The 27,635-nt window shown below is 41.1% G+C and overlaps 1 protein-coding gene across 1 annotated transcript in view; it reads right to left on the bottom strand.

Annotated features, from left to right (window-relative positions):
• LOC115082353 (transmembrane protein 241-like) overlaps window positions 1-26,652 on the bottom strand; it is a gene marked incomplete at its 3' end in the record, with an annotated part of 108,408 nt that extends 81,756 nt beyond the window's left edge. The window contains exons 1-3 of the mRNA XM_029586589.1: window positions 26,516-26,652; window positions 11,175-11,256; window positions 2,474-2,551 (exon numbers count right to left, since the gene is read on the bottom strand). Of these exons, the coding sequence (XP_029442449.1) occupies window positions 2,474-2,551; window positions 11,175-11,256; window positions 26,516-26,652 (297 nt within the window). The remainder of the gene's footprint in view (window positions 1-2,473; window positions 2,552-11,174; window positions 11,257-26,515) is intronic.
• Between the last annotated feature and the right edge of the window lie 983 nt (window positions 26,653-27,635).

Raw genomic sequence — 27,635 nt, 5'->3', positions numbered from 1 at the left:
TGGGTGCATGAGTGACAGCTTGTGTGCCTGTTGTAGAATGGGTGCATGAGTGAGAGCTTGTGTGTGTGTGTGGTAGAATGGGTGCTTGGGTGCATGAGTAAGAGCTTGTGTGTGTGTGTGTGTGTGTGTGTGTGTGTGTGTTAGAATGGGTGCCTGGGTGCATGAGTGAGAGCTTGTGTGCCTGTGGTAGAATGGGTGCGTGGGTGCATGAGTAAGAGCTTGTGTGTGTGTGTGTGTCTGTGGTAGAATGGGTGCCTGGGTGCATGAGTGAGAGCTTGTGTGCCTGTGGTAGAATGGGTGCCTGGGTGCGTGAGTGAGAGCTTGTGTGCGTGTGGTAGAATGGGTGCATGAGTGGGAGCTTTGTATGTGTGTGTTAGAATGCATGCCTGGGTGCGTGAGTGGCAGCTGTGTGTGTGTGTGTGTGTGTGTGTGTGTGTGTTAGAATGCATGCCTGATTGCATGAGTGAGAGCTTATGTGCCTGTGGTAGAATGGGTGCCTGGGTGGTGAGTGGCAGCTTTGTGTGTGTGTGTGTGTGTGTGTTGGAATGCATGCCTGGGTGCATGAGTGGCAGCTGTGTGTGTGTGTGTGTGTGTGTGTTAGAATGCATGCCTGGTTGCATGAGTGGTAGTGTGTGTGTGTGCCTGTGGTAGAATGGGTGCCTGGGTGCGTGAGTGAGAGCTTGTGTGCGTGTGGTAGAATGGGTGCATGAGTTGTGAGCTTTGTATGTGTGTGTTAGAATGCATGCCTGGGTGCGTGAGTGGCAGCTGTGTGTGTGTGTGTGTGTTAGAATGCATGCCTGATTGCATGAGTGAGAGCTTATGTGCCTGTGGTAGAATGGGTGCCTGGGTGGTGAGTGGCAGCTTTGTGTGTGTGTGTGTTGGAATGCATGCCTGGGTGCGTGAGTGGCAGCTGTGTGTGTGTGTGTGTGTGTTAGAATGCATGCCTGGTTGCATGAGTGGTAGTGTGTGTGTGCCTGTGGTAGAATGGGTGCCTGGGTGCGTGAGTGAGAGCTTGTGTGCGTGTGGTAGAATGGGTGCATGAGTTGTGAGCTTTGTATGTGTGTGTTAGAATGCATGCCTGGGTGCGTGAGTGGCAGCTGTGTGTGTGTGTGTGTGTTAGAATGCATGCCTGATTGCATGAGTGAGAGCTTATGTGCCTGTGGTAGAATGGGTGCCTGGGTGGTGAGTGGCAGCTTTGTGTGTGTGTGTGTGTTGGAATGCATGCCTGGGTGCGTGAGTGGCAGCTGTGTGTGTGTGTGTGTGTTAGAATGCATGCCTGGTTGCATGAGTGGTAGTATGTGTGTGTGTGTGGTAGAAAGGGTGCCTGGGTGCATGAGTGAGAGCTTGTGTGTGTGCGGTACAATGGGTGCATGAGTGGCAGTGTGTATGTGGTAGAATGGGTGCTTGGGTGCATGAGTGAGAGCTTGTGTGTGTGGTACAATGGGTGCATAAGTGGCAGTGTGTGTGGTTGTAAGTGACAGAGTATGTGTGAGCTTGTATGTAAGTGACAGCATGTGTGTGATTGAGAGAGACTGGTCAGGGAGGTGACTGGTGTGTGTGTGTGAGCGACAGAGACTGGTCAGGGAGGTGACTGGTGTGTGTGTGTGTGAGAGACAGAAACTGGTCAGGGAGGTGACTGGTGTGTGTGTGAGGAAGAGATACTAGTTAGGGAAGTTTCTGGTCTGTGTGAGACAGAGACTGGTTGTGACTGGTTGTGGGCCCCAAGGAAAGAGGATTGATTACAGAGCTTCAGCAGCCATTGCTGCTTCTGGTGAGTGCTATTGGTCTGCAAGGGAAAGGAGTAGGAGAGTTGCTGGAGATGGTAAGTAAAAGGCAGCTTTTTAAGTTTATTTTTCTTGATTGATTGCCATTTTAATTATTGGGTGTTATGTGATGTGTCTGCTGTTTTGAAATATTTTGATATTTAGACAATTTTTAATAATTTTTATGAGTTTTTAATTGTTGGATATTATTCTGTTCATCAGCTGTTTTGTAACATTTATTAGTATAGTTTTACAATTATTTCTAAGTGGGTATCTATAGCAGCTTGGCTTGCTCTGTTTTCCCAATAGGAGGTGTATTAGTGGTTAGGGCCTGGTTAATTACTGTCTTTTCATAAGGAGGGGTATTGTGCTTGCCAGTAAAGAGAGTTTGCTTTGCTTTTACTGAGATGTCATCAGATCCAGAATATCTTTTTTTTGTATGGTGAGCTGTACGGGTAATGCCCTAGTTCTGCTCTGCACCCATTTTTGGGGGTCGACGTGGTTCCTGAGGATGCAGAATGTATATTTACGTTTTGTCCCGTGATGGTCACATGTTCAGTGTGTCACGCATGTGAACCATCTGTCAGGTGTGTCCCGGCTGAAAAAAGGTTGAGAACCACTGCTTTAGGGCATCAAACAGGAACAAAGGCTTTTGTTATGGTTCAATTCTCCGTTGAGCTACTTTTGTCACAGGCGACTGACCACCTTACCTCTTTCTGAATAAACCACTGGAGTCCGCAGGTGATGACTTCTGCTGCATTTTGCAAGGTAAAGAATACAGGGATTGGCTGTCATGGAAGAAGGAGAATAATAACCACGATTAACACCCTCTCTCTCAGTGATAGGATACACCAGTGTCTCTTTGCCATGCTCTGCTGGTATAAGATTTTCAGGTAGACATCGCCATCATCAAGGATTCAAGAGATATTCCCATGACTGTCACTTCTTGCATGCAAGGACAGTGAGCAATACCAGGTGTAAAAACAAAACAAAACAAAAAAAAAAAACACCACACACCCAAATCAATCTCCTTCCACCACCTCCCCCTTTAAAAGTTAAACAAAACTCTTTAAAGGGAAAGTATGTTTGCTATCAAGTAACACTCAAGTAACTGGTGAATTTATTTTGTGTGGACTTTAGTATTTCAGAATGAAGAAATAGTAAAAGGTAAATCTCATAGCTGGTCTACAATCTGTTGCTTCTACTGAAGCTACAAACATCTTCAGTCAACATGAATTCCACAGCAGGGACAGAAGCCAGACACACCTGTCACGGGATTTGGATTAAAGAACCAGTTTAAGGCACTTGTATACCATCTGGTAGTTCTTAAAAGGAAAAAAACCCCAAACATTTCATAATCCTCATTTTTCAATATGTCACAAAGTACTGTTAACAAAAAAAGCCCAGAAGACAACACTGATTGCTTAAGACATCTGAAACAAAAAAAATTTTTTAAGCTTCCTACATAATATTTAACAACGAACAGGACAAACTTTTAAAGTGTACAACCTGTGCATCTACACAAGACACCACAGGTGAGGGGGCACCGCCTCACCCATGCCCGTAACCCCTCTGACGTAGTGGTTCTGCTGGAGGGAGCGCATTGCCTCTTCTGTGTGATCCCTGGGAGCCATCCCACAAGGTGGTCAATCCTCTCCCCCGCCACAGCACAACCTGCCCTGTGCTTGGCGGGAAGAGAACAGCATCAGCACTTCCTTCCTGCAACTGCCCACTTCCTATTTTGATAGCTTTGCAATGACGGTCCCGCGAGCTCTCTCGGACCTGTATGGATCAAACTTCATAATGTGCCAGCAGAGGAGCGAGCAGGCAGTCACAGGTAAGAAGCGCGGCCACTGCTTTCCCCCTGCCTACAGGAAGATGGCACAGGAGAGAACAAGCAAAGGGAGGAGGACGCAGAGGGGGCAAAAAGAAAACAAGGGAGATAACGAGCAAAGGGAGGAGAAAAATGAATAAGGGCACGACAGTGAGCAAAGGAGGGTATAAACTGAGCTGGAAAATAATGGGGACTGGAGGGGTGAGGGTTAGGGGGATGAGCTGTTGAGCAAGTGACCAAAAGTGGGCTGAAGGGGTAAGAGAATAAGCAAGTGGGCTGGAGGGTGAGAAGCGAAGAAAGGCCGGAGGGGTGGGGGAGAAGAAGGGTTAGACAGTGAGCATTTAAGAAAGAAAAGGGAGGGAGAAAAAAAAGGTGACAATAGCCCTGATATGGGGACACCTCTTCAACTTTTGATCCAGACTGGAAATCTGGACTAGGAAGGCCCACCCATCACATTAAATGCAAGTGAAACCACCTGATCTTTTTGCTTTCCAATTTTATATAGTATTTAAAATGAATTTACATGCAACATAGTAAACGATGGCAGAAAGACCAAATTGCCCAACTGTTTTGCACGGACCCGGGGGCGTAACTTAAGGGATTTACTTGTTTCATCGGTAGCTAATGAGCAGGTTTTTGATGGTGAAGTAGGACAATTTTGTTGTAACAAACGCTCAGTCTGTGCACAGATTCTAGTAGGCCAATCGTTTGTTCATGATCTAATACCGTTTAAATATTTTTTGAAAGGCCAGTTTTATTGTAATTCTTGTCGTGTTATATGCGATTACTTGTCCATGTTCCAAGTTGTATATTGGACATACAATTTCATCTATACAGACACGAATTATTCAGCATAAGGGCTGTATTAGAACAGAGTGGAAGCACTTTTATTCAGACACTGGCTTGATAATGCATATACTATTGATCAATTAAAGTTTTGTATATTGAAACAGGTCCCTTGCCCTCTGGGAGGTAACATTTCACAAATTTTGTGACAACATGAACAAAGATTTATCTATCAATGGAACACGTTAACTCTGCAGGGACTTAATTCTATGATAGAATGGGAAGAATTGTTTTAGGTTGTATTGTGAGAGTTGGAGGTTGAAGAAATTTAAAGGGCTTTATGCCCTTGGTTAGCTGGAATAGGGATTTTGTATTTGTAATGTGGGCTTGTATGTTCCAATGAGATGTGGTTTAGGCTCTGTAAACCCTTATGATTTGGTGCGATTTGAGCTACATGGGAAGTATTTAAGGTGTGGTCAGAGTTAGTGTGCAACCGCGTTTCTGAAGCTGTGAGCGTCTTTGACGGGAAGAAATGGAGAAACGAATGAGTTAGATCCCGGAGGTAGGTCTCATTGTAAGGTTTTTCTAAATGTGAGGTAAACTGGTATGAATTTATTCTGGAGAAGCTGAATAATAGTTAGAAAAAAACTGAAAGGTGCAGCTGCAAAGGTTAAATGTGTTCAACAGGCTTGGACATTGTATAAAAATACAATCTGAGAGGCGCAGTCCATATGTATTCCACACATTAAGAAAGGTGGAAAGAAGGCAAAACAATTACAGTCATGGTTAAAAGGTGAGGTGAAAGAGGCTATTTTAGCCAAAAAAACACCCTTCAAAAATTGGAAGAAGATCTATGTGAAGAAAATAGGATAAAACATAAGCATTGTCAAGTTAAGTGTAAAACATTGATAAGACAGGCGAAGAGAGAATTTGAAATGAAGTTGGCCAAATAGAGGCAAAAACTCATAATAAAAACTTTTTAAAATATATCTGAAGCAAGAAACCTGTGAGGGAGTCGGTTGGACCATTAGATGACTGAGGGGTTAAAGGGGCTCTTAGGGAAGATAAGGCCATTGCAGAAAGACTAAATGAATTCTTTGCTTCTGTGTTTACTAATGAGGATGTTGGGGAGATACCAGTTCCGGAGATGGTTTTCAGGGGCGATGAGTCAGACGAACTGAATGAAATCACTGCGAACCTGGAAGATGTACTAGGCCAGATTGACAAACTAAAGAGTAGCAAATCACCTGGACTGGATGGTATGCATCCTAGGGTACTGAAGGAACTCAATAATGAAATTTCTGATCTATTAGTTAAAATTTGTAACCTATCATTAAAATCATCCATTGTACCTGAAGACTGGAGGGTGGCCAATGTAACCCCAATATTTAAAAAAGGCTCCAGGGGTGATCCGGGTAACTATAGACTAGTGAGCCTGACTTCAGTGCCGGGAAAAATAGTGGAAACTATTCTCAAGATCAAAATCGTAGAGCAAATAGAAAGACATGGGTTAATGGAACAGTCAACATGGATTTACCCAAGGGAAGTCTTGCCTAACAAATCTGCTTCATTTTTTTAAAGGGGTTAATAAACATGTGGATAAAGGTGAACCACTAGATGTGGTATTTTGGATTTTCAGAAGGCATTTGACAAAGTCCCTCATGAGAGGCTTCTACGAAAACTAAAAAGTCATGGGATAGGAGGTGATGTCCTTTCGTGGATTACAAACTGGTTAAAAGACAGGAAATAGAGAGTAGGATTAAATGGTCAATTTTCTCAGCTTTTATATATATATATATATATATATATATATATATATATATATATGATGACACAAAATTATTCAGAGTAGTTAAATCACAAGCGGACTGTGATATATTATAGGAGGACCTTGCAAGACTGGAAGATTGGGCATCCAAATGGCAGATGAAATTTAATGTGGACAAGTGCAAGGTGTTGCATATAGGGAAAAATAACCCTTGCTGTAGTTACACAATGTTAGGTTCCATATTAGGAGCTATCACCCAGGAAAAAGATCTAGGCACCATAGTGGATAATACTTTGAAATAGTCGGCTCAGTGTGCTGCAGCAGTCAAAAAAGCAAACAGAATGTTAGGAATTATTAGGAAGGGAATGGTTAATAGAAAGGAAAATGTCATAATGCCTCTATGGCTCCATGGTGAGACTGCACCTTGAATACTGTGCTCAATTCTGGTCGCCACATCTCAAAAAAAGATATAGTTGCGATGGAGAAGTTACAGAGAAGGGCAACCAAAATGATAAATGGGTTGGAACAGCTCCCCTATGAGGAAAGGCTGAAGAGGTTAGGGCTGTTCAGCTTGGAGAAGAGACGGCTGAGGGGGGATATGATAGAGATCTTTAAGATCATGAGAGGTCTTGAACAAGTAGATGTGACTCGGTTATTTACACTTTCGAATAATAGAAGGACTAGGGGCATTCCATGAAGTTAGCAAGTAGCACATTTAAGACTAATCGGAGAAAATTCTTTTTCACTCAACGCACAATAAAGCTCTGGAATTTGTTGCCAGAGGATGTGGTTAGTGCAGTTAGTGTAGCTGGGTTCAAAAAAGGTTTGGATAAGTTCTTGGAGGAGAAGTCCATTAACGGCTATTAATCAAGTTTATTTAGGGAATAGCCACTGCTATTAATTGCATCAGTAGCATGGGATCTTCTTAGTGTTTGGGTAATTGCCAGGTTCTTGTGGCCTGGTTTGGCCTCTGTTGGAAACAGGATGCTGGGCTTGATGGACCCTTGGTCTGACCCAGCATGGAAATTTATGTTCTTATGTGTATAGTGAATAATGGGGAAGCTGAGCCTGAAGAACGAACGAAGTCTGCCTCTGCAGTGGCAGGAAGCAGAGACTGCCTTGGTGTTTGAAAAAGCGGTAGGTGTTGAGTCCGTTTTTGTTTTCCTAGGGTGGGGGTGTTGAATTTATCGGAGAGCTGCTGTCTGTTTTTGGGGGAGGTTGAGTAGTTAACCCCGATATAGGAAAATAGGTTTAAAGGAGGGTTATAATGGATTTGAAGTAGTATTAGTTAAGTTTATGTAGTAATGATTGGTTGCTAATAGGTTTGGATTTAAGAGATTTGAAGAAATAAAATAATGGAGCTGTTGAAGATCATCCTGAGGATTAAATAGAGTGGTTGTGGCTACAATTAAAGGTATCAAATGGTATTTCAACTGTGTTACTGATTAGATATTGGGAGATACTGTAATTCAAAATATATGTGGGACATTTTTAAGACAAGTTTTTGAAAAGTTCTTTTCAAATTTGTTTATATAGTGGCTTTGGTGTTCAAGCGTGACCAGTGATTTGTCTATACACCATAAAGAAATGAGTGGAGAAGTGGTTTCTAGTCAATGACGAGAGTCATCTTCTGAGAGCATTGGATTAAAAAGTCCCCTGAAGAAGTCAGCAGGCGAAACAAGGGCCCTGTTGGGATTGATTAAGACTAGGATCCATTAAGATTGGGATTAAAAAAAAAAAATTGGGGATTTATAAAAATTCAACAGATTAAATGTATTGGGGTTTTAAAAATTCAGAATATGTATTTTATTTATTTAAAGAGTCTTCTATACCGATGTTAGTCGAAACATCACCTCGGTTTACATGGAACAAAAGCAACGGAAATTACAAGTAACAGGGGAAGGGTAGGGGGTACAAAAAACCAATAGGAGAGCAGAGAAGCATAGGAACAATTAACAAGTGAACTATAATGTCATAAGAACAAGGTCATAGTCAAATTCAGGTCATGATCCATCACAATTCAATATTCATCAAGGGTGTTGGGGAAAGGCTTGTTTGAATAGCCAGGTTTTGAGCTGGGCTCTGAATTTGGTGATGCAAGGTTCAAGTCTGAGGTGGGTTGGGAGTGAGTTCCAGTGCATAGGTCCAGCAATGGAGAGCGCCCGATCCCTTGTAGCTGTGAGGTGTGCTTTCTTTAGGGATGGCACATGGAGGGACCCTTTGGTAGTGGTCCTTGTCAGTCGATTCGAGCAGGCAAATTGGAGGGGATCTACCAGCCAGTTGGAGTGATGGGAATATAAGGCTTTATGGATAATGGTCAGGGATTTAAAGAGGATGCGGGAGGGAATAGGGAGCCAGTGTAGGTCCTTCAGTATAGGGGAAATATGGTCGTATTTGTGAGCGTTGGAGAGGGTTCTGGCTACAGTGTTCTGTAGCATTTAGAGGGGCTTTAAGGAGGAGTAGGGTAGGCCAAGAAAGAGGGAGTTACAGTAATCCATCTTGGATGCCAGTGTAGCCTGGACGACAGTGCGGAAGTCACTAGCGTGAAGGAGAGGTTTCAGGTTTAAGACTTTAAGTTTGAAGAAACCCTCTTTGAGTATGGCACTGATATGTTTTTTGAAGTTCAGTTGTTGGTCGATTAGGACCCCCAGGGTCCTTGCGCAGGGCTGTGCATGAGGAATCTTGATAGCAGAGTCAATTGGGAGTGCAGGATTAGTAGGGGGGTGATGGGATATGAGGAGGAGTTCAGTTTTGGCAGTGTTTAGAGCAAGGTGGAGGTTGGTAAGTAAGGAGTTGATGGCAGCGACATGGTTTCCCCAGGATTCAAGGGTGTCAGATAGGGAGCCTTGAATGGGTATGATGATTTGCACATCATCAGCGTAGAGAAAGAATTTGAGGCCAAGTTCTGATAAGAGTTTGCACAAGGGGGTGAGGTAAATGTTAAAGAGGGTAGAAGAGAGGGAGGAGCCTTGGGAGACTCCTTGGGCGAGGGCGTAGTGGGAGGACTCAGCATTGCCTATTTTCACGGTGAATTTCCTATTGTCGAGGTAGGATGAGAACCACTTAAGGGCTGTGCCGGAAAGGCCAATGTCGGTTAGGCGGGCAAGGAGGTGGGTGTGATTTATGGTGTCAAAAGCTGCTGAAATGTCCAGTAGAGCAAGAAAGTAGCTGTGACCTTGATCCATTCCCCTGAGTAATTAGTCTGTCAAGGAGAGTAAGAGGATCTCAGTGTTGAGGTGTTTACGGAAGCCAAATTGAGAGGGGTGGAGAAGGTTGTGAGTTTCAAGGAATTCTGTAAGTTGCGAGCTGACGACCTTCTCCATGATTTTTGAGATGAAAGGGAGATTGGAGATAGGGCGAAAGTTGGCAGGGTCCTTGGGGTCAAGTTCTTTATCGTTGTTTAACATGAGATTAGCATTGGGTATATAGATAGTTCGTTGGATATGTGTCACATAAGGAGTACGTTAGATGGAATAATTATATGAATGTGTCTAATACTGTAAAAACAGTGCAATTAGAAACAGTTTAGTTTCATTATTGTTTATGGAATGTGATTTAGGAGATAGTTTTTATGAATGAGTTGTTAGTATGATTGAGTATGTATGGGTATGAGTGACAGAATGTTTTTTAATTGAGATATTTTAAATATGTTGAAGGTATTTTTGTCACCATACAATTAATGGATGGTAAATGCAATTTGTTGTGTATTAATAAAGCATGTGGAAATGAATAAAAATTGTTTGTGATAAAGAGATAGTATAAACATAATGGTATGTGCGTGTGCAATTGTTTTAATGAAAAATGTAGAACTGAAGTGTAAAATAGCAAGCAAAAGTGGAAACCAAAATCAGCTGCTCAGCAATTCTTACTGTCCATTTGAGAAAAATTTAGCATCAGAAAAAAACATTACAAAATCTTTTGAAATTACCAAAACCCTGCAGAAGGTCGGGCTTGTGCAGAAATTCCTCATAAGAAGAATGGAAGACGCCAAGGATCATCAGTCATATTAGGCCAGGCAAAAACGAGGACCTTGTAAGTCATAAGCTTGTATTACTACACAACAGCAGTTTTTCTGGTCCATTAAAAAGGTATTATAATTTAAAATCTTCAAAAATAATGGATGAATTCTACACTTCTTCTTTATCAACAAGCTCTCTTAATTTTAAAACTTTTTGGAAGTATGGATTGCAACTTAGCAGTTCCCGAGACACTATAAAATGTATTGAATTATAGAACTGAATACCAGCGCCTCTTGCATGTGTTTACAACTGCCATTTCTTTTTCTTAAAAGTAGCAGCTTACAAAATACATGTAAAACTTATTTTCCCTTTCTTCTTTCCTTCCTTCCTTTTCAGAATTAGCTTTTCAGAGAAGGTCAATACAAACTATACATCATTCTGATGATGTATGCAACAGGTGCACAGAAACATGGCCACATTTGTACAGAACTCTGTAACAAAGCCAAAACCTGACAATTATATAACAGAAGTTAATTTAAAGCATTTTGATCCCCTAGCAAAAGGCTCAAATTATATTTAGTAATGGTTTCATTTAAGAGGTGCAAGTTAGCTGGCCTTCAAAAAAACATAAAATAAAATATCTTTCATCTTGTGTCCTTTTAATTTGATCTATGTATATCTTTTAATTTGATCATATGCTGTCAAAAAATAAATTACATGATTTAGTATGTTCTGTAAGAATGTAACATAGTAACTAAAAGCAGATAAAGATCAATATGGCCCACCCGGCCTGCCCAGTGTACTCTTCCTCGTTACAGGAAGGCCAAAGTCAATAGTGTAAAAAAAAAAAAAACCCCCACAAAAAACTTTTTTAAATTTTGGAGTTAAAATTTGTTAAGCTGTGTCTCAAAGGCCCGCCAAGTCCTGGCAATGCATATATATCCCTGCCAGATCCTAAACTACGTGGGAAGCTCTGACAAACAATGTTTAATAGAAAATGCTTTATTATTGATATCCTTGAGAATTGACGCCCCTTATCTAGGTTTTATTTTTAACTTGCTTACCAGCTTTGATAAGGCTCTGGAACCGGCATAGATAATGCCCACAAAGAGAACAGATGCAGGAAGCCATGAAAGAACTTCAGACCTAGGGGAAAAAAATGCAATAGAAAATCAGGTGCTTCCTTGTCACAAAGTTTAATGCTTACAAATGCGCAAAGTTACATTTACGTACCCTTTCAGCAGTGGGTGAAGAACTTAAGTTCTCAAAAACTAATATACTATATTTTCACATGGGTAGATCTGCACAGAAAAGAGTCAATGGACATCATCAAAGCCCTCTCTAACATTTAGAGACTGCCTTTCCAGGCTGATCAAGGTAGGGGATATAACAAAATTAAATGTTCCACGGCACCCTCGCTCCTCGTTCCAGCAGAAGATGACCGGATGTTAATCTGCATGCTGCTCCAGCAGAGGTCTCCAGAGGACACCACAAGCCATCTAGGCTTCATCTTCCACTGCCCCCTGCACTCTTTCCAGCAGCAGAGGACCAGAAGGCACGCACTACAACACCACGTCCTATAAGTTTCCAACAGCAGCTCTGATATACTAACAGGTAACTATGTCAAAACTCAACTTCAGTTGAGTTTATTTTAAATTGTTGTTTGCCTCTTAATAGTATGTGTTTCTATGTAACCCGCCCCAAACTTTGGAGGGCATGGGATAGAAATAATTTTTAAATAAATATCTAACCAGAGCAGGTTCAACTAAAAATGGCACCCTGTGAAAAAATTGTTTATGGTGCCCCCCCCCTTCCATTCTCCCTCCCTTCTCCATCTCTATCTCCCTTTCTGCCCCCTCCCTCTAGGGATTCCACTTCTTCCTTCTTACATTCATTTTCTCCCTCTTCTCCTCTCCCTCCATTCATTCTTCCCCTTCTCCCTTTCCTCCGTCCATTCTATCCTCCCTCCTGGCATTCTCTCTCATCCATAAATTATGTCCCCATTCCCATCTCCAGATCTTGTCCTCCTCCTTCCTCTCTTCTCACTCCATCTATTCTCTATCCTTTTTCCAGGTACTCTCTCTCACCCTTTCCCCATCTCCCCCTCCTTCCGATAATTCTTTCCCTCCATCTCTCCTGCCTCCAGGAATAGTCTCCTTCCTCTTCCCCACCCTCCCTTCCAGGAATTCTCTCCTCCTCTTTCTCCCCCTTCCTCAAGTTATTCTCTCAATGTACATAATATACAAAATTCTGGAGTTACCTCAGTAAAAGCAACACAAACTATCCACTACCAGGCACTTTGGAAATAACATTAAACCCAATATAATGAAATATTTTCCAAACTTGCCTTACCAAAACAGCCATGACTCAAAAAAAACAACAAAAAACCTAACTTTGAAAGACAACACTGTAAAATATTACACCAGGCCCTGATACATCAATATACTTCCCACTGGGAAAACAGAATAAGACTGCTACAGATCCTTACACAGAAACTAAAAAACCTCACCTCTGTCACACGTGCATACCCTTGCCTAATACATAATGAGGAACCAGCAGTTATTAACAGCTCATCAGCTTCCTCTGCTGCACAAGACCAGGCCAGTGATTTTGAGCTGCGAGAGCCTATAATCTCCTGGCTCATACTGGTAAACAGAACAGTATGCTATTAAAGCCCTGCTCTTCCTGTGAGCCTCGTGAATGGCAGGGGGCATGAAGGTAGACCCAAGGTCACCAGGCTTTGCCTCCTTACATCTCATCTTTTACTAGGTGCCTATAATCACAGCTGAACAGCCCTATGGATCATGCTGCCAGCACCTGAGGTGCCCCTCAACTCATGGGGCCCTAGGCAAACACTCTGCTTACCCTACCTAAAGGCCAGCCCTATATGTAACCAGGTTGTTATAAGTAGATTAATTATAGCATCTTGAGTATCACTGACAGACAAATTTACATAGACCAATAGACTAAAAGTACTTTAGATTAATTTGAACATCTCTACGCCCTCAGAAATTTAAAGTTGCTAACAACTCAACAAAATTAAAATGCAGACAGCAGTCCAGCAGCGAGAGCGCCATATGTATGACCGATATCAGTTAGTAAGAAGTTGTATGTCTGCGCTTGGTGCAAGGAACTCCTAGCCCTCAGAGAAAAAGTGATCTCTACAGGCTAGAGTGGAAGACCTGGAGGAACTAGGGGAGAAAGAGGTATACATTGAGACCTTCAGGGACATAAGAGCAATTCTATCTTCTGGCAGTCCCTGTGCTGCCTTGGAGGGAAAAGGTCACCTGGAAGTAAAGAATCACGTTGTTGTGGCATGAAGCAATCTTGTAGCCAGGACTTGCCCTCAAGGTGATGTAGTATAGTCTTGCACCAATGTCGTCTCTCCAGGGGCACATGTCTGGGAGGAAAGGGTAAGAATGGCCATTATAGTTGGTGATTCAATCACTGGGATTTTAGATAACTGGGTGACTGGTGGACGTGAGGACCACTTGGTAATTTGCCTGCCTGGTGCCAAGGTAGTAGACTTCCCGCTTCACCTAGATAGGAATTTAGACAATGCTGGGGAGGAGCCAGCTATCTTGGTATATGTGGGTACCAATGACGTAGGAAGAGGCTGGAAGCCAAATTTAGGATTTTAGGTAAAAATTTGAAATCCAGAACCTCCAAGGTAGCAGTCTTAGAAATACTTCCCGTTCCACACCAGGACCTCTAGAGACAAATAGAGCTCTAGAGTCTCAATGCTTAGATGAGGAGATAGTGTGCGGAAGGAAACTTTAGGTTTGCTAGAAAACAGGAAACATTTTGAAGAGGAGAGGGACTTTTCTGAAAGGACTGGCTCTGCCTTAACCAGGATGCAACCAGTCTGCTAGCACAAACCTTTAAAAAGGAGATGAAACATCTTTTAAACTAAATAATGAGGGTAAACCGAAAAATTGCTCAGAACACATGGTTCTGAATGATGCTAACAAAACAGGAAAGTTATGAATCCCAATAAAGAGCTTGCAATAAATCTAAAAATAACCCAGGTGCCTGTAAGTAAAGAGCAGACAGAGCTGAAAGATTCCAAATTACATAATTTGAAATGCCTGTTTCAAATGCTAGAAGTCTAAAATAAAAGATGGGAGAGTTAGAGGGTATAGAAGTGAATGAAAATGTAGATACAATTGGCAACTTAGAGACCTGGTGGAAGGAGGATAACCAGTGAGACACCATCATATCAGGGTACAAATTATATCATAAAAACATGATGGATCAACTTGGTGGAGGGGTGGAACTATAAGCTAGAAAGAGTATGGAGTCAAAAAGGATAAAAGTTCTGAAGGAGACAAAATGCACTGTAGAATCTTTATCGATAGAAATTGCATGTAAGAAGAGAAACAGAACAGCAGTGGGGGTGTACTACCATCCAGCTGGCCAGAATGAACAGACAAGACAATGAAATGCTAACAGAAATTATGGAAGCTAACAATTAGTAACAGTAACAATGGGTGATTTCAATTATTCCAGTATTGACTGGGTAAATGTCACATCGGGGTAAAAGGGACAGTAAAAGAGGATAAGGACTTGGTGGAGAGACTAAATTCTTTGCTTTGGTCTTTCCTGAGGAAGACCCAAGGGAGATACCCATGCCAAAAATAATATTCAAAGGTGATGATTCAGAGGAAGTGAAACAAATCTCAGTGAGCCTGGAAGATGTAATATGGCAAACTGACAAGTTAAAGAGTAGCAAATCAACTGGACCAAATGACATACATCCCAGAGCATAAAGAACTGAAAAATGAAATTGCATATCTACTATAAGTAATCTGTAAACTATTATTAAAATCAGTTATGATACCTGAATGTTAGAGGGTGGCCAACGTAACACAAATGTTTTTTAAAAAGTGTTCCAGGTATGATCCAGGAAACTAAAGACCAGTGAGCCGGATGTCAGTGCCGGGCAAAATGGTAGAAATTATTCTAAAGAACAAAGTTACTGAACATATAGATAGTCATAATTTAATGGGACAAAGCCAACATTAATTTAGCCAAAAGGAGTCTTGCCTCAAAGTGCTACTTTTTTTTTGAAGGCGTGAACAAACGTAAAGGTGAGCCAGGTGATATAGCATGTATCTGCATTTTCAGACAGCATTTGACGAAGTACCTCATGAGACACGCCTAAGAAAATTAAAAATTAATGGTTAACTAGAAGGCAATCTCCTAGTGTGGACTAGGAAAAGGTTAAGAGATAGAAAACAGAACTAAATGGTCCATTTTCTCAATGGACCAAAGTGAATAGTGGAGTGTCCCAAGGATCACTGCTTTAAGATATATATATCTATATAGATATAGATAGAGAGATATTATATATATATATATATATATATATATATATATATATATAGATATATATAGAGAGAGAGAGAGAGAGAGAGAGAGAGAGAGAGAGAGAGAGAGAGAGAGAGAGAGAGAGAGATGATATATATATGTGTAGATTATATATATATATATATATATTATATAGATTATGTAGATTATATATATAAATAAGTTGATTGAATTCATAACACAAAATTATTCAAAACTGTTAAATCACAAGAGGATCTTGCAGGACTGGGAGATGGGCATCCAAACCACAGATAAAATTTAATGTGGACAAGTGCAAAGTGCTACACACAGAAGTGCAATCCAAATTATAGATACACAATGCAAGGTTCCATATGAGAAGTCACCACCCAGAAAAAGAATCTAGGCATCATCATGTTGAAATCCTCCTTTTTATTTGCCGTTTCCTTCCTAACAATTCCTAATATTCTGTTTGCTTTTTTGACCACAACAGCACACTGAGCAGCGATTTCAATGTATTATCCACTATGATGCCTAGATCTTTTTCCTGGGTGGTAACTCCTAAGATGGAATCTAACATTATTTAACTACAGTTTTTCTCTATTTTCATCTATCATTTGAAAGTCCAATCTTCCAGTCTCCCAAGGTCCTCCTGCAATTTATCACAATCCGCTTGAGATTTAACTACTCTGCATAATTGTGTGTGTCATCCACAAATTTGATCACCTCACTCGTCATACCCCTTTCCAGATCATTTATAAATATATTAAAACTCACCAGTCCAAGTACAGATCCCTGAGGCACTCCACTGTTTACCTTTTTTCACTGTGAAAACTGACCATGTAATCCTATGCTGTTTCCTGACTTTCAACCAGTTTACGAATCAACAAAAAGACATCACCTCCTATCCCATGACATTTTAGTTTTCTTAGAAGCCTCTCATGAGGGACTTTGTTGAATGCCTTTTGACAATCCAAATACACCACATCTACCGGTTCACCTTTGTACACGTTTATTCACCCCTTCAAAAAATGTAGGAGATTTGCGAGGCAAGACTTCCCTTGAGTAAATCTATGCTGTGTCCCATTAAGCCATGTCTATCTAAATGTTTTGTGATTTTATTCTTTAACAGTTTCCATGATTTTTCCTGGCACTGGTCAGGCTCACTGGTCTATAGTTTCCAGGATCACCCCTGGAGTCCTTTTTAATATCGAGGTTACACTGGCCACCTTCCAGTCTCAGATATAACAAATGATTTTAATGGTAAGACACAAATTATTTCGAATTGGTCTGAAATTTCATTTTTGAGTTCTTTCAGAACCCTGGGGTGTATACCATCCAGTCCAGGTGATTTACTACTCTTCAGTTTGTCAATCTGGCCTACTTCATCTTCCAGGGTCACCTTGATTTGGTTCAATTCATCTGAATCATCATCCTTGAAAACTGTCTCCGGAACGGGTATCTCACCAGCATCCTCTTCAGTAAACACTGAAGCAAAGAATTTGTTAGGCTTTCTACAATGGTCTTATCTCCCTAAGTACCCCTTTAACCCCTTGATCATCTAACAGTCTGACTCCCCTGCAGGCTTTCTGCTTCAGACATATTTTTAAAAGTTTTTATGAATTTTTGCCACTATGGCCAACTTCTTTTAAAATGCTCTCTTAGCCTGTCTTATCAATGTCTTACATTTAACTTGCCAATGTTTCTGCTTTATCTTATTTTCTTCTGATGGATCCTCCTAATATTTGAATGAAGATCTTTTGGATAAAATAGGCTCTATCACCTCACTTTTTAACCATGCCAGCAATCGTTTGGCCTTCCTTCCACCTTTAATGACTGGAATGCATCTGAACTGTGCTTCAGTATTTAACTATGTCCATGCCTGTTGCACACAACTATGTTTCTCATTTTATCAAAGTTTTCCTTTTGAAAGTGTAGTGCTAGAACCGTGGATTTACTACTGTCCCCCTTCCAGTCATTAATTCAAAATTTGATCATAAGAAAGAACAAGTGGAGGGGAATAGGTAAACATGAATTTGTAATTTTTGAAAGAGTAAATAACTAAGACTAGGGGATATGCACAGAAGTTACTGGGAAATACATTTAACACAAACAGGAAAATTTATTTTTTTTTTACTCAACACATAATTAAGCTCTGGAATTCACTGCTGGAGGATGTGGTAAAAGCTATTAGTGTGACTTAGTTTAAAAATGCTTTGGACAAGTTCCGGGAGGAAAAGTCCATAAGCTATTAAGGTGGACTTGGGGAAATCCCCTGCTTATCCCTGGGATAAGCAGCATGAAATGTATTGACATTTTGGGATCTTGCCAGGTACCTGTGACATGGATTGGACACTGTTGGAAATAGGATACTGGGCTTGATGGACCTTTGGTCTGACCCAGTATGGTAAATCTCATTCTTAAGAAACATTAATAGGCAGAAACAAAATTTGATATAGACTAAAATAAGAATAAAAATAACCTAAACATAAAAGAATAAAAAGATGGGAGGTCACATGGTGTGATGTGAGGGGAAAGCCATGCTTTCTGCTTGCTCCAGGACCCCACTCCTTTGATTGCCAATAAGCATTTGTGACCTTTTTTTCTCAGCTTACCGGCTATTTTTGAGGCGGGTGAGTTCAGCTGCAATCAATCAATATCGCAAAACATTGTGTTTCAGTGCGTCCTGATGTCAAAAGTTATGTGAAAAAAAAAAAAGAGAAGGAGCGAGCACAGTCAGGCATCCACAAAATGGCGGAGGACAGCAATGGCCAGGCTTCCCCAGCAAGCGCCGTATTTCAACACCAAAGTAGGCAAACGCGGTAGTTCTAGTGCTGGAGGGCAAATTTGTAAAAATAGACTCTCGATTTGATGAAAAAAAAAATGTATGCTCTATTAATAGACGAGGAAACATATGTGAGTTGGAATCAAACGTCTCTGGCCTAGATGACCGCATGGTCACTCTAGAGCAGGGCTTCCCAAACTGGTTTGGGACCCCAAATGGGGTCATACAACCTTCAGTTGGGGGTAACAAGTGCCTCAAGTGACAGCACTCTTTAGGTGTCAGCAGCAGCAACAGCATTAGTAGTGGAAGTCAGCATGGGGCCTGTAAATAAGCACACACTCATAGGCTGAGCAGTGGCTCAGCCCTTGCATGAGTTTCTATAGTTACAGGAAGCTCTCTGCAAGGAGGGATCAGGGAAACTGCAGGGCCTGATGTGATCTGCATTCAGCAGCAGCTTGGGACCAGCCATCAAAGAAGGGGAGGGTTGTGTGTATGGCCAGTGGAAATTCTCATTGCCGCCCTCCCTTCACCAACCACTGAACCTAACCAAGAGAAAAATGTTGCCCCTGTCATCAGCCTTCTCTCTCTTCCCACCATCATCCACCTTTTGCCCAGAGCCCAAAGGAAAATTTTACAATGACTCTGGCCAGTGAGATGTTTGGAAGAGGGGCTATTTGAAGAAAGGGATGAGAGGCAAGAGGTTTTTTTTTGTGTGTTGGATAAGGTGGGGCGGGATTACTTCTGGAGAGTTGAGACAGAAGGAATGACAGAAGATCAACTGAGGGATGGAAAAAGAATGGAGATGTGAAAAAAGGGTTGGATGGAGGAGATGAAGCTGGAAGGTTTGAGAGAGGACGAGAGGGAGGAGGCAATGGGAGATGACGTGTGAGAGGTAACGGATGACAGAGATTCAACTGGGAGATGTGAAAAGGACTGGAAGAGGTGAGAGAGATGGGGTGGGCTGGGAGTGAGAGATATAGAGATTGAGAGAGGGGAGGAGGTTAAGAGAGGGCATTAGATGGAGTACAGGAAGGGTGAGAAGGAGTGATTGATGGAGAGGAACTGCATCACTGCTAATTGTTTTGGTCATCTTCTGGGCATACTTGGGAACACTCTGGATTTGGCCTGGAGACTCCGAAACTCTGAACAATTGTTGTGTCTCCGGGCCAACACCCGATTACAGCAGAGCACCCGGAGTTGATAACCGGAAGAAAAAGGGTCTGGAGGCAGCACAGGCTCGAGGAACGTCAGCACCTGTGCCTCAGGAAAATGACATGAAAAGCGCGATGGGCAGGAGCGTTGCCCTCCCCCACAGGAAACAAAAAACTGCAGATGCAGGAGGAGGAGCAACAACATTGTGCTGCGGGCTGAAAATAAAACAAAGGCAGAGCAGCCCGACACTGCAGGAGGAGGAGGAAGTGGAGCACATGTCCTGTGGCCTGGGGAAAAAGGAGGCTCCTGTGGCTAATAAGAATCGAGGCGAGAAGAGAGAATGAGAGTGCATATGCGCGTGGAAGAGGGAGAGAAGTAAATGAGTGTGTATGTGTGTGAGAGTGTATTCATTTATGGTGTATATGGAAAAGGGAGAGGAGTGAGTGTGCATGTATATGTATGGAAGAGAAGAGAAGTGAGTTTGTGTGTGTGTGTGTGTGTGTGTGTGTGGGAAACAGGAGTGAATGCATGTGTGTGTGTGGAAGGAGAGAAGTGAGTGAATGTGTATGTATGTTTTTGGAAGTTTGTGTAAAAGCAAGAGGAATGAGTGCATGTGTATCTGGGTGAATCCCATACTGGATCATTCCTCTACAGTTCTGGTGGGAGGATCCAAACCTGTTAAAGCTATAAAATATCTGTCAGGGTTTAGATTTGGTTGATTCCTGGCGAGTGCTTCATCCTCTCATGAGAGAATATACATGTCACTGGTTCATGGGATTTGCTCAAGGATAGACTGTTTTGTTTTTTTAATGAGAAGAGACGACTTTGGCACAGTCTTAAAGGCAGAAATATGTACTCTGGCAGTGTCGAATCATGCATTAATATGAGTTGATATGGAAGGTCTTAGGCCCGTTGGTTCAGTGTGGATCTGGCAGTTTCCCAAATATCTCTATACTGATCCCCGATTTAGGGACTTTTTGCAGAGCAAATGGGAAGATGAAGTGGAAAGTAATAAAGAACATCAGGTGTAACCAGTTCTTTTCTGGGAAACGGCTAAAGTCATTTTGAGAGGTGAGAATCTCCTATGAGCGCACAACGGAAGCACATTACCAATGAAATTTTCAGATTAGCATGTAGACTTAAAGCTGCTCAGTAAGCTTATGCTGCCCATCCCTTTTGAGCAAGTAAGGATAATTTTCTTACAGTTCAAATATCATTGCATGAACTATTACATCAAAGAGTGGAAAAAAAAAACCTGTCTTATAATAAAAGTAAGCAATTTCATTTCAGCAACAAATCCAGTAAATTCCTAACACAGCTTGTAAAATAATGGAAGGGACAGAACTATATACCAACTATTAAGGATTCCAAGGGAAAGGTGGTTAATTCCTGCAAAGAAATTGCTGCTATTTTTAGAACTTTTTATCATTCCTTATATGAAGCAGAGGCTGTAGATGGGTATGACATTTGAAAATACCTGGAGAAAGTGAGTTTGCTCCATCTAACTGTGCACCAATTAGAGATATTGAACACCCCACTACATATTCAGGAAATTAAAAAAGGGCATAAACCGATCTAATTGCTGAAAGCCCCTGGCCCATATGGTTATACTGCTGAATTTTACAAAATATTGGGCGATAAGTTGTTGCATCCTATGAGAGCAGCTTATGAAGAATTGATTGCAAAAAAGGGTTTTCCCTTTTCCCCTAATGAAGCCCTTATTACAATTTTGCAAAGATGGGAAGCGATCCCATGCTTACTAGTGCATATATACCTATTTCCCTTTTAAATTTTGATGTCAAATTCTTGGCAAATGTTTTAGCGGATAGGTTGGCGAAGGTTCTCCCATGGTTGACAGGGCAGGAACAGGTTGGGTTTGTAAAAGGTAGGCATTCTGTTCATAATGTATGAAGGGTGGTGGCATCTACGGAGATTAGTAAATAGAGGCAATTTCCATCAGTGCTTTTGAGCCTTGACACAGAAAAGGCATTTGATTGTGTCAATTGGACTTTCATGTTTGAAGTGCTAAAAAAAAGATAGGGTTTGAGAAATATTTTTTATGGTTCATTGAGACTTTATATAGTAAACCTATCGCCTCAGTTTTAGTAAATGGCACTAAGTCGGAGATGTTTCCCTTAACTAGAGGCACTAGACAGGGTTGCCCCCCATTACCTCTTCTCTTCCATGTTTCCTTAGAACAGTTACTTCACAAAATAAGAGAGAATACAAATATCATTTAAATTGGCAGCTTTTGCAGACGACATATCATTAAACCAAAGTCTTCTCTTCCTCCTCTTCTTAAGGAATTCTCTGATTATGGTGCCTTGTCAGGTTTGAAATTAAATTTAGAATAAGTCTGAGGCTCTACCTATGCAGGACGGAGTTCTAAGACATGGGCAGTTCTGACTTTCCTATACACTGGGCTGACAATTCCTTTAGGTATCTAGGAATCCACTTTCTTAGAGATCCAACTAATTAAAGCAGAAGTAGATCATCAACTGCTGTTAGACCATTCTAGGCAGAAATTGCAAGCCTGGATGGACTATCCTCTATCTCTATCAGGTAGAATTGCTCTCTTTCAAATGATATTGTTGCCTAAATGGCTACATTTCTTTCAAACTGTGCTTGTGTGTCTCACAAAACAGGAAGCACTGTGTGTCGAGGCATTAAGTAAATTTCTTTGGCATGGGAAAAAACCCTAGGATTGCTTTACAAAAGTTAATGAGGAAATGGGAGCAAGGAGGTTTGGGGCATCTCCAATTTGCGAATCTATAACCTGGCCTGTAATTTGCACCACCTTGGAGACTGGTTGATGAATTCTACATTCTACACTCTTCTAGCTATAGAGAGAGAATTAGTGGCACCATGGTAAATCCATAGTCATTATATAGTATTGAATTTGGAGATATGCAAAAAAAATGCTTGTTATCTAATTCATAAGTGTTTGAAGCTGTTGAAAGGAAAGAATTATAGTATCCACACTTAAAGGATGTGCTAAATTTGTATCCCCTTACCCCCCATTGTCTAAAGACCGGGCACTGAAACCCTGGAGCAAAATTTCTGTTTCCCCCCCTATGGGGAGGTCATGGGAAATTCTGCAATTTAGGCCAAATTTGGAATAAAACCATCTCCAAGTTTTCCAAACAGGTAAAATTAGTTACTGTCTCTTGCCTGGTTTGAGAAAAGCACTTTGTTAATGTGTAGTATAAAGTGTAGCATTTTTTTTGCATATCTCCAAATTCAATACTATATAATGACTATGGATTTACAAGAATTGGCCTGAGAGTTTTGTCTGGGAGGACCCATTTGGACATACTATTTCATATTTTTAAAAAGAAAATGTTAAAGAAGCTATCACCCTTAGAATATGACGACATAGTACAGGGTTGGATGCAAGAGTTGGGGATAACTTTCTTGTGACACTCATGCTAAAATTCTTGTTAAGGCTCACTCAATTACTACTAATTTAGGTCCCCACGAGGTCTAATATAAAGTTTCCAATGCGGGCTTACATATCAACTGCACGGGCATAAGTAATGAATATCACGCGTCTAATGGGTGCCTTAAATGCCTCAGACAGTGGTACCTGGGGGCACTTGTTTTGGGCTGTCTCCACATTCAGCAGTTTTGGGCACAGTCCAGTGTTACATGTAGGAGGTGAGGAGGACTAATCCCATTAGAAGTTATTATGTTTGACGACTTGCACACTCTTATTAATGCAATGCATATCAAATTATGGGTGCAGAAAGTACTTTTATTAGCAAAGAAAGTCATTTTACAATACTGGCTGCTGCCAGAAGCTCTTACATTACTCAGTTGAGGATAGCTTTACATAATTTATGTGCTATGGAATATATTGGAAAAAAAAAAACAACCCGGATTTGACTTTTAAGCGTAAGTCTTTTCTGAAAATATGGGAAATGTATTTCCAGACATTGCCATAGAGCCCGTAGCTTCCATTTGAATGTTCTTCAATGAAGGTTGCCTGACTTCACTGGATTGCTTTGATGTATGGTAAACATTGTTTGGATTACAGTTATTGAAACGACATGTAGGTGGGGGGTAGGAGGGAATTTATTGGGGAGGGGTTCTGTTAAAATGTTGTTAGAGGTAGCTGCTTATTAGTATATGATCTTGATCATGCTGTTAGTGACTGAGGGGGAGCAGATACACCATCCTCTGACGCGTTGCTCAATTGGTTATTGTTCACTTTGTTTAGGCCTTAAATTAATAAACGGTTTGAAAACATAAGAATAAAAAGATGATCAAAATAAATAAATAATAAGAGCTTAATATGGGCTGGGGGTCCGTATTTTCTACCATATAAAAGTGTAAGCCACCCTCGAGGGAAGGGTCTTCAATTCCTGCTATAGCATCTGAAGTATGATATATATTGATGTTAGTGTGGGGACCCGCGGTTTCCTAACAGGGGACACTCAATGCCCTCTTTTCCTAGTGGGGTCCTATTTAAATGGGCCCTAGATCCACCCAGTTCAAACTCCCAGGGGTGGGGAGGGAAAGCAGGGATAAAATTAGGAATTGTTCTATGGAAATAAAAGGGAACACTAATCTGATGATAAAAGTTGTTGGGTTTTTGTTCTGGGTAGGTGTTGCCAGCAGGAGAGATTATTATAATGAAACTGGTTTCACAAGAAGTTTCACAACAGGTAAGCACTTTTCTTAAATAATTCATACATTAAGAACTTTATATCCTATGCAGCTCCAACTAACACTGTAAATTAGAACGGTTTAAAAACAGTTTGAGAAAAGGATCATGTACTTAGAGGAAATGCTGAAAAAGCAGTAAAAAGAGAAACGTACCAAAGTACGTTTGACTTTTCTTAAAGGTTTTGAACATATACAACAGTAAAAATCACAGTACTTTGATATTTTTCTCTTTTTGCTATATTCTGCTTTTTCAACATTTCCTCTAAATAAGGACATGGTCCTTTTGTCAAACTGTTTATCTGTTTTGCAGATATTACCCAAAGTTCAAAGAATTCTTATGTAGATATTAGTGCATGTTCCTTATTTTTTTTTACTTTATAGTATATTTAAGTCAGATAGATTACATAAAATTTCTCAGCAGGTACTATTGGCCAGTGTAATCTGTATTTTTAGAAAGTTTGCTCATCACTCCATAGCATTGGATGCATCAGTTTTCTTTGTAACTGGATCCTTCATCTTTGTCTGTATACCTACTGTCCCGACTTTAAATAAATTTAATAAAAAGGAAAACTTGCTACACTGCCAGGACCATCTTTCAAAGATTTAGAAGTTGGTCTCTCAATTTTCAGGATACCTTGGTGTAATGTGAAACACTTAATAAATGCAAAAGAAAAACAAAAAGGAAGTGTATTCCCTGTTTAATCTTTTTACTGTATTTGAGCCTCCCAGTTTTTCAACTTTATTAAAACAAGTTCCCTTTGGAGAAAGGAATCCCAGATCTAAAAATCCACTCACTCCTTTAGTCTCTCCAATTTAATAAAGAACACCGATTGCTCTTGTTCTTGCTTTGTCATGTCTGCTTCTTGACACAGATCTAGTTCAATGGCCTTTTACATGGTTGCTGCAGTTCTAAAAACTTTCTATTCACAGCAGAAAAAGTTTTAAAAGTAGCTGCAGGTGCCTAAAGGTCACCTTTCCTGCTTTTCTCTTTAAGGGAAAGTTAGTCTTTAGGTTCAGCCAATTATTTTTTTCCCCTAATGTTGGCCAAATTTTTCTCTTAGTCTACCACCTTTCACCCACATCCCATGAACCCTTGTTCTAGAGCTTCTTTTCATTTGAAAGAGGCTCACCCCTCCTGGCATGGAAACCTTGGAGGTATTTAAATGTCTATTGTATCTCCCCCTCGCTCCACCATTCCTCTAGGGGACACATATTTAAATCTTTAAGTCTTTACCCATCAGTTTTAATTGGATTTCTTTCTTAATTGTCTTTCCTGAGGGACAACTGAGAGTGGGATACCAAGAGGAACGTTCAAGCAACCAAAATTAAAAATCCCAAAAGGTTCCAAAAGCATTGGCAAGTATGTTTTTCAAGCACAACACAAAGCGACATTCACGCAGCCAGCAAATTCTATAGAGAGAGATTATTAACAGTTACAAAGCAGTATCCAGAACAAAAGGTAAAGGGGGTTCAGCCACACACTGAGTACCCAAATGCTTAGCACTTTATTTTTTTTAGGATTGGTAATTTCATTCCCAAGTCAGAGGTGGAGCTGAGGTAACTCACTTTTCTGGGGGCAATTGTTTACCTTTAGTACTGTGCCAACACGGTCCTAAACCTGGGGTTCTTAGCTGTGGTGGTCTACCCTGGACCCTGGCACCCAAGTCCAAGAGTCCCACACCAGAAACCACTAGGGTACGGTTCCAGAAATACAACTTTATTCCACCTCTGACCAGTACTACATTTCCAGCATTAAAAAAACAAAACAAAAAAAAAACAAAACACACACCCTTGTGTTAAGCCTTCAGGGCGCTTCTTTGCATCGGAGGAGTTAATAGCTGATGCTTTAACATGGGACTTTTATGGAGGCGCACTAACATGTACTCACATTTTTATGTGCAAAAACCCTTCGTAAAAATTGAGAATAAAAAATTGTTAGCTCACGGCAAAGCAATGTGACAGAGTGATAGCTAATGCAAAAAGAATCTCAGCAAAGCTTTTGATACAGTCCCGCAAAGGAGGCTTGTAAATAAAATGAGAAGCTTGGGAGTGAGCGCCAAGGCAGTGGCGTGGATTACAAACTGGTTGATGGATAGAAAACAGCATTAAAAAAACAAAAACAAAACAAAAAAAACGCTAACATGTACTCACATGTAAATGGAACCTACTCTGAAGAGAGAACAGTGTTAAGTGGAGTGCCACAAGGATCAGAGCTGGGACTGGTTCTGTTCAGTTCTGCGTCGTCTTCAGGGAAGACGACGCAGAACAGTCAGGAAATATATTTCTTCACAGAGAGGGTGCTAGATACCTGGAATGCCTTTCCAGAAGAGGTGGTGAGGAAAAAAAAACAAAAAAAAAAAACAGTAAACAAATTCCAAAAGGCATGGCATAAACACTGGATCCCTAAAGGCTAGAGGACGAAAATGAAGAAAAGGTGCATGGGAGTAACCTGCATGGGATGGTAGTTACTACCCTTCATTAGCTTTCACAATTTTGACAATTGCAACATCACTTTCTGCTTCAATGGAGGAGTAAAAGAAGATTGGATTCAAGCGACAGCCAACAATAGGCCCTGACTTGTAAGGTCTGGGGTACTGATACACAGTCATTAGGAAAGAAGCACAGGACTGCTTCTACAGCCAAGTTCAAAAGCAAAGCATGTTCAAGCAACATTGTCTGAATTATCAAGACCGCTCACCCCATAAAAAAACATTGCTAGTAGTATTACTACCCTTAAACATAAGGCTTGGGGTAACCTGCACGGAGCAGCAGTTACTACCATAAGAAACTTGCTGGTCAGACTGGACGGACCATTTGGTCTTTTTCTGCTGTCATTACTATGTTACTACTGTTGTGTGCACATTTGCATAGCATAGTCCAGTTTATTACAATCAGCCTAGTACACTTCCCACATATATTTTTGCTATAAAGTAATGAAGTCCATGCGTTGTTTGCAACTGATTTGTTTCCTGAATTTTACTGCCATCTAGTGGCTCAAACTAGGAATCGTGCCTTCACAGCATAGAAGGCATCACTTCTACCTTTTTAAAAATCAGAGGATACATTTAGGAGAGGATTTCCCAAACAGTAAAGTCAGGAACCCAAATGGGGTCACAAAACCTTTAGTGGCATCACAAGTGCCTCAAAACAGCAGCGCTCTTCAGGGAGAGCAGCAGAATTAGGGTGGAAATCAGTGTGGGCCCTTTGAGCTGACATGCACTCCGAAGCTTTGCAATAATCCTGCCCTCACACGAGTTTCTTTGCGAGGAGGGATAAGGGCCACTGAAGGGCATGTGAGTTTGCACAGGCATGGAGCTCCACACTTACTTTCATTACTAATACTGATGCTGCTGCTGCTTGCAGATCACTGTCTGGCTTGGGACCAGTTAGGAAGGTAGGATTGCACAGTGTGCATGGGCCAGCGGAGACTTCCACTGCACCTACCTGAGAAAAAATATTGCCCAGTCATCAGTCTACCTTATTTTCTCACTACTTGTCATCAACCTTTGGTTCAGGGCCCAAAAGGAAAAAATGTAGCTGCTGACCCTGGCCAGGGGGATTTTTGGAGGAGAGGCTGTTTGAAGGGAGGAAA

Source organism: Rhinatrema bivittatum, unplaced genomic scaffold (assembly GCF_901001135.1).
Source record: "Rhinatrema bivittatum unplaced genomic scaffold, aRhiBiv1.1, whole genome shotgun sequence".
In the NCBI taxonomy this organism is placed as follows: Eukaryota; Metazoa; Chordata; class Amphibia; order Gymnophiona; family Rhinatrematidae; genus Rhinatrema; species Rhinatrema bivittatum.
Note: the sequence above shows the minus strand (reverse complement) of the source record. Positions and strands in the feature narration are given on the sequence as shown.